At 48.0% G+C, this 10,982-nt stretch overlaps 2 protein-coding genes across 2 annotated transcripts; both read left to right on the forward strand.

Annotated features, from left to right (window-relative positions):
• Window positions 1-54: 54 nt before the first annotated feature.
• TGME49_204468 (hypothetical protein) lies at window positions 55-4,134 on the forward strand. Its single transcript, XM_018779303.1, has 8 exons — window positions 55-684; window positions 1,062-1,247; window positions 1,536-1,619; window positions 1,928-1,960; window positions 2,273-2,418; window positions 2,958-3,105; window positions 3,351-3,525; window positions 3,602-4,134. Exons 1-6 carry the CDS (start codon window positions 469-471, stop codon window positions 3,094-3,096), a joined length of 804 nt encoding a protein of 267 aa, XP_018637305.1. The 5' UTR covers window positions 55-468; the 3' UTR covers window positions 3,097-3,105; window positions 3,351-3,525; window positions 3,602-4,134.
• A 1,993-nt stretch (window positions 4,135-6,127) lies between these two features.
• Window positions 6,128-10,793, forward strand: TGME49_204460 (hydroxymethylglutaryl-CoA lyase, putative; the record flags this gene model as incomplete). The annotated part of the gene is made up of 9 exons (XM_002367677.1): window positions 6,128-6,208; window positions 6,512-6,689; window positions 7,313-7,449; window positions 8,148-8,264; window positions 8,610-8,677; window positions 9,055-9,164; window positions 9,425-9,503; window positions 9,827-10,260; window positions 10,642-10,793. 9 exons carry the CDS (start codon window positions 6,128-6,130, stop codon window positions 10,791-10,793), a joined length of 1,356 nt encoding a protein of 451 aa, XP_002367718.1.
• Window positions 10,794-10,982: the final 189 nt, after the last annotated feature.

The raw sequence follows: 10,982 nt of genomic DNA on the forward strand, positions 1-10,982 counted from the left end.
GACATCAAGGCTCTCGCCGAGAAGCTCAAGGAACACAGCTATCCTGGCCCACATGTGAGCGTGTCCCTGCTGGGAGAAAGTATCGTGAGAATGCACCCGCCACAACAACCGCCTCTGAGGAAGTAAGGGTAACCTATAATACCATTCTCTACATGCGTGCGTAAATAGGCATGTACAAATGTTTGCACTGGGAAGTGCGTGCTGTAGCTATCAATGCAGGAAACTACTCCAGTGTTCTGAACAGCGAAACCATGAACTTCACCGTCACCGTACCTCCTTGATTCGCCAGCGAGATGTATAGTGGTGCGTGCCGTACCAATAAATTAGTGCGGGTGTTACCTTGAAAGCGCATGAGGAATATGAAATGGACTCGTTCCATGTTCCTTTATCCAGATTATTCTGAGACAAGGCGAGGAGGCGAGTCAGGTCATTCTCGTCGAGTCAGGAACTGTTCTTGCACTGCGATCAATGAACGTAGACGCGAGCATGAATCTTGTCACAAAGAAACGGGTAAGACGTTCCTCACGTCTGTCTCTCCTCAATTCCGTCGGTAAGGCGGGTGCCGATGGCAAAGTTTGGCAGGAGACGCTTACAAAAGAGGCGCTTCTGGTTCCCAGACACGACGTTTATGAAAGATCTAAACGTCCTCCAACTTCCCCAGCAGGAATTTCTTCTGAGCAGCAAGTGAGGAATTACTGTGTCACACGCTGGTGGGTTTTAGTGCCCTTCGCATGCTGCTGGAGTCTTGACAAAAAAGGCACCTCAGCACAGATTTCATATAAATACACGCATGATCGCGGAGGCACAAGACGGGGTCAAGCATCAGGAGAGATGCACGAAAGTATACGGGATACAGCCCAACACGGATGCCCGGTACTGCAAGGCATCCTAGGAAAGTGGATCTCCATCACACAGCGCACCTGTGCTTTTACTTGCTTGCTCACCCATCGTGCGGTGTCGGGATAGCTCCGTGCCTTCAGAAGCGGTTCTCTGTGTCCTTTTTCCCCCGTTCGTGGTCTTGCAGTGCCCATTTTTCCAATCTGCTTGGTTGCTGCACACAGGAAACACATGCGGGGAAAAGCGTAGCGACAGAGGACAATGCTGTCTCCAAAAGCGCTGACAACTCTCCGACCGTGGAAACTGGAAAAGTCGGCGAAGACAGGAAACCAAAGAGAAGCTCAGGCAATAAGACACTCGTGCTTCAAGTTGCAAATCTGAATCGAAGGTCGATCTACGGGGCCCGAGAGGTAAAGTGGATTTCTTTGAGTGCGACAACTCAAGCACATTGCAGATTATTGATAATCGGACGATGCCACTGCGGCATGAAATGGAGTGGTCGGAGAGACACAAACACGTATCAGCATTCAAGTCGAAGCAGGATCCACACACGTCAGCACCGGAAAACTTTGTCCTGCAGAAAGTACGGAGCGGAGAATGCATTCAGAATGCTGACTCCGGTATCCATGTAGTACGAATCGGTAGGAATGTGAGTTCTGTCAAGGCCTCGTCGTCGTGTTTTTGTGCTTGCGTACTAGATCCTCGATGGCGAGAAAAACGCAATCGTCGCAGAACGTGGGAATGTCTACGGTGTGACCCTCGTTGCATTCCCTGCAGCGCAAGTAGGCAGACCTTTCGACGAGCGATTTGTGTTTCGTCTAGCCCGCTCTCATCAGCAACAGTTCTCAATTCTCCTTGGGCGTTTTCTAGTCAACGTCATTTCTCAGACCTGGCTGAGTTGTTTTCCGAAACAAGAACTTGGATGTTTGCCGTAGCCCGTGCTGGATTGATGCCTTGGTATGAAAAAGGTTCCGCTTGACGAAACACATTCACTCGACATGAGATTTCATTCCTTCCAGTTGTCGTTTTGGGCAGGTGCGACTCTAAGTCAATTTGACCTCCCGGCCACGCCGACGTTCGTGTGCTGCAGGTTTTCAGCATCGACAAAAGGCAATTCCTGAAAGTACGACAGTTCTTCAGCACAGCTTTGTGCTTAAATGGGACAGGTGACGACGGATGTTTCTGGTGCTGGCTTAATTGTAGTCACCTTTCATGATGCTTTTCGGCGGGACGGAACGCTCAACAAATGAGATGATCCAATTCACGTACTCGTGCTACGAAGCTTCAAATTCTGAAGGAAAGATGTCCTGGCGCTACGTGTCTCTTGTGCAAGCATGTAGAGTGCCTTGTTGCTGTTTTTGCTCAGTGAGGTGCTACGCTTGAGCAACCGGTGCCGGAAACGCCTGGTCTGCTGTGTACACTTCTGTCCGTGTAGAGCCTCACTGACGAAATGAAGAGATCTATCGACCTAGCCAGCGGACCTCTGCCAGAAGACAGCGAACTGCTGCACCAGTACCTCCAAGCAGTAAAATGGGATACTTACAAGCGACATCTTGCAGATGAAGTCCGACTGCGGCACAAGTAGGTTACACGGGGGAGATTCGTATTCGTTACACTGTCTCGACGGCAGTTCTGTGTCTTCACCACAATTCCCGTCTCCGCCAGTCGGTAGATACAAGAAACTTGACAAGCATTACTATATTTATATAAACGACAAAAAGACATCACGACTTTAGTATCCTTATTAAAAGCTTTGCTCAACACAATGATTGAATTTATATTGCTGAGACGTCCGTGCCTTGGGGCCTGCCCGCACCTCGTTAGTGAATATGGGGTAGCGACTTCGTCGCAGAGCTACCACACAGATCCGATTCTGGCTGCCGAACGAGGGTCGCCCTAAGACGAAACAGGAATGCATTTATAGTTGTGTGATTCATTAACAAGGTAGTTGCTCAATACGACGGACAGACGGACCCACAAATCGCGGATAGAAAGCAGCTCCATATATTGATATTGGTAACGTTTTCTTTATTTGATGAATTTTCCCTCCTCAAATTGCTTCTCGCAGCATGGAATTACCGAATTAACTCCTTTTTTCTTTCATGTGTTGGGTGTATTAGATACGTCAAGGATAAGACGCTAAAAAGCATACGGGACTGGACGTTTCCTCCACCGGTGAGGCCAAGCAAGTGTCTGTGTAACCTCACAATATTCCGACGCAACATTGCTATGACACAGGACCTGTGCCGAATCCCGTAGCATCTACAGGTACGCCATTTCCAGCTGCGACTCCGCACTTGCCTTCTCGTTTATAAGCGGACTGAAAACGACCTCACAGTCCTTTCTGTTTAGTTTAGAGCTGAAAACTAAACAGCTCCACACCCGTAAAGCTGGACAATAGAGCTACATCCTGGTGGCAGAATGACGCTAATACCTAGATTCTCCCATACTCCCAAAGTATTTGCGCACTGTGACCTACATCGTACTACAGCTATGGATCCATCTGCGTGAAGATTCTCAACTTTTCAGACTCCAAAATACACACACGAAGACGCTCTAGCTGCCCTCAATGTAAACCTTGGGCCGCGACATCCCATCGCGTGGATTAAAGATGCCCCGAGTTCTGATGACGAGGAGACAGCAAAGGAGGCACGAACAGATAACTCAGTTGCATCGGCCCTGAAAGAGGTACGAACGCCCTTGTCTTGTCTGTAGAAGAACGGGTCTGTCAAGGGTTTTTGTACGACGTTGTGGACGATGTCAGAGAGTGCTTGCTGCGCCGTGATCACGCGAATGCTCGAGCTGTCTAGTTCATGTAGTTTGGTGAATTGTCGTAGCGCTTCTATTGTAAGTTGTTGCTTGCAGCTTGTGATTGAGGCCTCACAAGGCCCTCAAAAGTCGTGCTCATGTTTAGTTGGGCTTAAATATTGTTTTTGTCCCTGTTGTGCAACACGTGTATGCAGCTACGTGATCTGCTCGGGTAGTTTTGATGTTTCGCCTCTGGTGCGTGACTCTCAACCGCCGGCTAGTCCACGTTACCAAGCAGGCACTAGGTTGTGCTCTTTTGTATCGTTTCCTCCTCTCCCCCGCCGGCTACCGTGTTCTGATCTACATCACTTATTTTTCCCCAACGCAACGTGGAAAACCAAATCTGTGCAAGTGTGACAACAGAAGTCATTCGCTGTCGCTCGTGAATCACCTCTGAACCAGTTTAACATCTTGGGCCTTTCTTGACAATTGAATTCTACAAGTCTGAACCAAAGCGTCTTCATACGGTTAACATGACATCGCTCGCCCTTCATGAAAAAGAAAAGACTTCCGTGCGAAGCTATCTGGTGCTTGATAGGTTGCGCAATTTGAAATCAAACTTTGAACTGAGCAGCCGAAGTCATGGATATGTTTGCTCCTACTTCTATGTTGCAGTTGCATTCGTCAGTTGATCAAAAGTGCCACTGAGGCCACTGCATCGATACTGAGCGATTTCGGAGTATTTTGTGTGGTCCAGAAATACCGTATTGTCACTCGTCTTGAAAGAAACTCCACCTCCATTGATGATGTCACTTGTCACACCTGAGTGGTGGCGCTGATACTTAAAGTAGCAGGTTGTGTGGATCCACGTGGTTTCGCACAGCGTAGTAGTAACGGCATCTGCAAGATTAGCGTTAGTAGAAAGACACTGTGTCAAGCATCATTCTTCACCGCACATTTTTTCTACGACTTCTATCGGTGTTTTCCACAACCGGTTAATCTCGTAACTTTTCCGTGGTTGGGTGAATCTTGGCAGCTGGCGAATCGTGCGTTGGCGGGTGTGTGCTACCACGCGTATACTACAGTGTCGTCTCATTAGTGACTGCATTATCCGGAAAGTGTGAGCATCGGTTCTCAAGTGTGCAGTACGGCCATAGAAATCGAGCAAAAACACGCCAAGTAAGCTTCTATATAACCATCAACTGTACACGATCAAACTGTAGGGTAACAAACAAAAACAGCTCACAACTATTGATTCTTCAATGATGAAACGATAACACACGCATTCACGCGTGCTGTGTCTACCGTTTAGGATTTAGGGAGAGACTGGTCTCATTAATCCCACCAGCGTGGCGGAAATTTACCTTACATTTAGTCGACGCTATAACGATACTGCCGATGATTCCTCTTAGTTGCTACTAAGTCACCTCGGTGATACTGCCTTTGGCAAAAGACTTCGCTTAGCACCGTGGAAAGGCAAACTTCTGAGGGCAAACGCCAAGGATAGTACAGCCATATCCTGTTCATCACTAACACGGGTAACTTGTCCTTTCTGGCATATTTCCTCCTTCAAAAGTTTAGAAGATACCTTTCTCACTTTCGCAGCTCCATATACAGTCCTTGTAATTTGTGAGTTGACCTTTGGGATCGACACACCCGCAGACAACAATGAAACGGAATCGAATTAGGGCACTTATGTAAAATCTCTAAAACTGAATAATGGTCCGTCCTTTCTGTCTCAAGTTCAGCCAGGCGTTTCACTCACACCACATACAGCTGATTGCTGGGTCCCTTGGAAGCCGGCGTGTTTTTCCTGCATGGCATAAGGTGCCGGCGTAGTACGCTCGATTTGGATACGGCTGAAGACTCCATGGCCGTGCAGTGTGCATGGTTGTATTCTTTATCATAACCACATTCGCGGTTTTTTGCCGTGTCTGCTAGGGCAGGTCTCACTGCTGGAACACCTTCCATCAATACATGCAATTCGAATACGTAAGACCGTAGCATGCCCCGACCATCGTACTCACCAGCAGCTTGATAAGCTTTTTTGATCACTTCCCATGATCGATTTCCTCTGTTCTGGTATGCTGTCATTAAGCTCCTGCATGTGTTTTTCTTAAGAGAGCCGCTTTCCCCTTTTCCATATTTTCTGCAAGCTCTTTCAACAGACCGATGGAGGAACTCCGGAGGCTGAGCTGCAGATGCCAGGGCGCTCCACAATTTTCACCATAGCATGCCCTCAGTGCTACGTGTCAGAACAAGGAACCCCCAGAACGGTCTTGTTCTTTTGCCACACCGGCCCTCCTTTCCTGCATACCTTCAACGATTTCCGCTTATGCCTGCCTTCGGATATTCCCGTAATCGACCCTGTGTTTACGGGACGGCCTGCCAGAACTCCCCTGAGTAGGGAAAGACCATTCATCCAAATATACTAGCCGGCTGGGAGAGGGAGAAACACTGAAACATGACTCTCCACTAGAAGCGGGGTTTCTGTTCTGGCATTTTGGACGCAAGCTTCAACTTTTGCTTCCATTTTACGATGATGTATCACACTCTAGCAAACTGCCTGCCAATTTGCCAAGCCAAGAATGGTGTACAGCTTAGGCTTAGTGTCGCTGACCTTGTGCGTCGTTCACTTATTAGACCGCAGGAATTAGGATCTTTTCGGTTGACTGTGTTGTCAGCAACCGACCAGCAGTGCCAGAATGGCAAACACCAGCAGGCGACGTTGGAGAAAGACGGACCAAGCGATCAGCTCGTTGGGCAGAAAACATTTTGGATCCCCCCCGTCACCTGCCTGGTTCCGGCTGCCTGCTCACGAAAGGAAAATGGATTGATGGACCCGGCAGGAATTGGGGCTCAAGGAAGTTCGTGCTGGCTCCAAGGATCCAGGACTCCGCAGAATTCCTGCTTCCCATTTCTGCAGTCGTCACGGCAGCTGGCGACAGGAGCCGCACAGAGGCTAGCAACAGTCCACGACACAAAACATAGGCTGGAAATCCCGAAAGTGCGGATCGTTGAAGTTTCTCCACGTGACGGCCTTCAGAATGAGGAGAAGGTTCTCTCGCTCGATGATAAGATCACCTTCATCAATATGCTTGAAAGTGCGCACGCGGCAACAGAGTTTCAGTGATACTGTTCCTTTTATACACATAAATAACTGTATGTAGGCGCATGTGAACATTCATTTGTACAGATAGATAAACGTTCATAGATGAAGTGAGATGCTTCTCTGTGATGCGGTACAATGATATGTGGACGTATTTAACACCGATGCTTTGCAGTGTAGCTACTTCTCATTTCCTTTAGGCAGGTGGGCTGTTTCGCCGCCTTTTTAGAATAGCGAGTATCTCTTGTTACTTGCCAAAATCGAGCTACACTCATATATATATATATATATATAGGTCAATTTGTTTGGTGAGAGTCGTCCTCAATCATGCGAACATCTCCACCCACTGAAATTATCTTTTTAGAATTTGGTTTGAATAACCCGGGTGACAAAAGTGGGTTGGTTTCTCTCCGCGCAGCTGGCCCCCACTTCAACCGTATTTGGATGAACCTTACAAAATACACAGTCCCATCCATTCAATCCACCTGTGTGCGCATGACAGTATTTCATAATGTGCTGAATGGGAGGTTCTTCACCTTCCACAGTTGGTTGAATGGATAACAATTTGTCTCTTACGACAACTGCATGCAAATGTTTTTTTTCCCGTGTCCTCTTCAGCTGCGGGTCTCTCGACGATCGAAATTGCATCTTTTGTAAACCCGGTGAAAGTGCCTCAAATGGCTGACGCAGCAGCACTCACCCGCCAGTTCTGTTCCAGAAGTAAAAACATTGGCGGTCTCAGCCCGACATTCCAGGTCAGAGCATTTTCCAACAGGATATACCGAACGATCCTACAGATACACGTCTCCCGTACTGTTGTTCTTGACACATTCAGTTCAGTCTTTCGAAAAACAAAAACTACGCACACTATCCTCCCCTGATGTAATGCGTTTATCCGTCGTATAAGCGGGGCTCATTTTTCGGTTTTGAGTGAGTGTCTGTATCGATCACTAATCGTGATTGCCACAACAAATCCTATACAGAGGAGTGCAACCTTTTGCTGTTTAAATGCCATTTGCCGTCAAAGAAAGGCTGCTGCAGTGGCCGTTTGTTGAAACCATTACAATCAGGTTTATTTGGACATAATGCGGTTTACACACGCTACCGATAAAACTGCCTTTCGCTGCTGTGTACCGTCTGTTCTAACCCCTCCACACATGCTTGCCATTCGTCAAATTTTTATTATATAATTAATGGTGCAGAGATGCGCTTCTCATAATCTTTCATGTGCTGGAGGTTGTGCCAGAACTCTACGTTTGCGTACTTCTTGTGTGTATTCCGACATCGAAGTTTTTACCTTAGACCCTTGCTACAACGAATCGTCCAGCAAAACTGCATCACCTAACGTAACGCCTATGTTTGCTGAAGTAGAACAACATCCTAATATTTTGTGCTTGATGCTACTCGAACTGCTGCCTGACTTGGGGTGTTGTGACCATCTCTGTTGTGGCAGGTTTTAGTTGCCAACATGCGAGGGTTTGAGGAAGCGGCTGAAGCCGGTGCGCAGGAAATATCGCTGTTCACGGCCACAACTGACGCTTTTTGCAGAGCGAACATCAATACGACAGTGGTAAAGACGATCACGTTCGAACAGCTAGTGGACCAGAGAACCGCTTAATGCTTGCTCTTTTGTTCAGCGAGTACTGAATGCATCATTTGAACTGCCGTTTCGATGGTTCACTCATTCCCTCGTCATTGCTTTCGGTGGTCGGCTAGATAATTTAGTCGGATCCATTTCTGCTAGAGGTTGACTGGAGTAACTAACACCCGGCCGGCCTGAACCATGTACACAACATCAGATGATTGAATTCCATAAGAGGTTGATGCGTGCAGGAAAGTCCAGATGTCTGGAGTGCATGTGTTTTTGCATGAACTTCAGAGCAGAACTCATGTTGTCTGTCTGGGGGTTTCTCAGTCAGAAAGTTTAAAAAAGTTCAGCGTCATTGCGCGGGAGGCAGCCGACCGTGGCATCAAGACGAGAGGGTGCGTCATCTTTCAGAGCCGCGCATTGCTTTGAAAAAATTACATCGTTTATATAATGAGTTTCCTGCTCGGGATTAACCAGGTCATTTACAAAATACCATTGTTTCGAGCGCCATTGAAGGCCTGTCCGCATCTACCACCAATGTCAAGTAGCCTTTGAGAGAAGTCTAGTTTATCGACCGGATGAATACGTTACAGCTTGTGTCATGACCAAAGTGACTCTAACACTGCAGCGCATCACCCTCACCTCGTGCCTCGGCTTCATTCGAAGTGGGGACCGACAAGAGAGAGTTGTTCGTTTTTCCTCGTCGATATCATTTCAGATACTTCAGATACTTCGTTGTTCTTTCAAAGATGTCAAAATATGTGGTGTTCAGGTATGTCTCGTGCATTTTCGAATGCCCATATCAAGGCAAGGTTGCTCCGACGACAGTCGTCCAAGTCGCCCGTCACCTCCTTGACATGGGATGCTACGAAGTCAGTCTTGGTGAGTGCCCACATTCAGGCACTCCATCCTTGCAACGGCATCACTATAGAGGGGGATTATCCTCAGGGGGTGATATAGAGTGTTGAAGAGAGCAGAGACTTTCTTAGCTGTCCATGGTGACCCTATTCAGAAACAAAACCTTGTGTCGATAAAAGACAAGCAACGTCGGCGCACCTTGCACATTCTGGCCAACCGCTTGCTTCAGTGCACCTCCTTTCTTCCTACGAGTTTCTTGTGTGCTGATATGTGGTTTTCCACAGGTGACACGCTCGGTGTTGGCACCGCTGGACCAACTCTGAACCTCATGGAAGAGCTTCATCGGAACAACTTTCCGATGGAGTGAGTCGTCCGCGAGTGTATTATAACATTTTTATGTTTATCCCAAGTGATTATACTTCGACCGACTTTTCATGATCCAGGCTGCGCAGGGCAGATGCACCAGCATGCCAATACAACATAGCTTGCAACAATAGCCCACTTGAGGGCGCACACTCCGCGGACAGAGGACGTGGAGAGCGCTATAGGTTTTGGAAGAGACTCACACTCACAGCAAAATCGCAGAAAAATCTAAAACGAGCAGGTATGCGAGTCTCCCTTCTCGCATCATGCCCTCGTAAGCATCAAAGGATATCTATGTCTTGACAAATTTATGTTCGCTTCAGAACTGTGGCGATGCATCTTCACGACACATACGGGCAAGCTCTGGCCAACATTCTAGTTTCGATTGTCCACGGAGGAGTTCGAGTTGTCGATACTGCGGTGGCTGGTCTGGGAGGTTGTCCATTTGCTACGGTACCTCTCCCTACTTCTCCACGCTGGGTGGATCCTGCAGCAGCCACAGCAGCTGTAGCTGCAGCTGCGGCAGCCAAGAGACTGGAAGCGGACGAAAAATGGGCGCGGGGCATGATTTCACCAGGAACTACATCTACGACCACTGCCGTGCCCCACACCGTTCATCACGTCCATAGAACTACAGGAGATATATGTCGTCCATCAATGCCTCCACAAGCGCAGGTTATTTATCCTCGAGTAGCACCTGGGAACGTATCCACAGAAGATGTAGTGTACATGCTTGAAAACTCGGGCATAGACACTGGTGAGACTCCATTTCGTCAACGTTAATTCTATGGCGGGGAAAGGGATGGGGGCAGGCGAGGCAGTTGCTATGAGCTCTCTAGTGACCTGTATCCAGAACGTTAGCGATCGAGAAACACTCGGATCAAGACTGCCACCGACGCCAGTTGATGTTTCCGTGTTTAAGAACTCAAGCCAACCTGGCAAATCGGCAAACGTATTTAAATAGAAACATCCGAGAACAAGTTCACCTCGAGTGCGTATGAATACAGAGGTTCTTTGTGACGCTTCCACGATACTGAAGTTTCTGTGAGGATTGTAATGTGCTACGGACCGTCTTGGGATAAATGCCGGAGGAGGTTTCCTCAGTAACATGATCGTTGGTAGTATGCGGTGTTTTCAGGTGTACGTCTAGAAGCGTTGCTGGACGCAAGCGCCTTTATATGCAGCCGCTTGCACCGGAGCAGCAATTCGAAGGCAGCAGCAGCGCTGAGTGGCAGAAAGGAGCAAGAAATGATGAACCGCCAGTTTATCAGATGTGAACGCGCTGACTGAATGGACAGTCAAGAATCCTTGCGGGCAGGAGCCGTGAAGGGGTAATTCTTGGTTCCAATACGCTTGTCTCTTCACATAGCTGTATGTAGCCAACCAGGTTCGTGTACATAAATACGCATACCGTTGCACTTGTTTACGCCATTCATACGATATGTTGGTTTACGTAACCGTCCGTTCCTCTTTGTCGAT

Source organism: Toxoplasma gondii, chromosome VIIa (assembly GCF_000006565.2).
Source record: "Toxoplasma gondii ME49 chromosome VIIa, whole genome shotgun sequence".
Classification (NCBI taxonomy): Eukaryota; Apicomplexa; class Conoidasida; order Eucoccidiorida; family Sarcocystidae; genus Toxoplasma; species Toxoplasma gondii.

What these genes read in the sequence shown, in the direction of transcription:
- TGME49_204468 (XM_018779303.1), top strand. Translation starts at nt 469, where the DNA reads ATGAACGTAGACGCGAGCATGAATCTTGTCACAAAGAAACGGGTAAGA. An exon ending in GAATTTCTTCTGAGCAGCAA is followed by an intron (nt 685 to 1,061) that starts GTGAGGAATTAC and finishes TGCTGCACACAG; the next exon opens with GAAACACATGCGGGGAAAAG. An exon ending in CGATCTACGGGGCCCGAGAG is followed by an intron (nt 1,248 to 1,535) that starts GTAAAGTGGATT and finishes CTTGCGTACTAG; the next exon opens with ATCCTCGATGGCGAGAAAAA.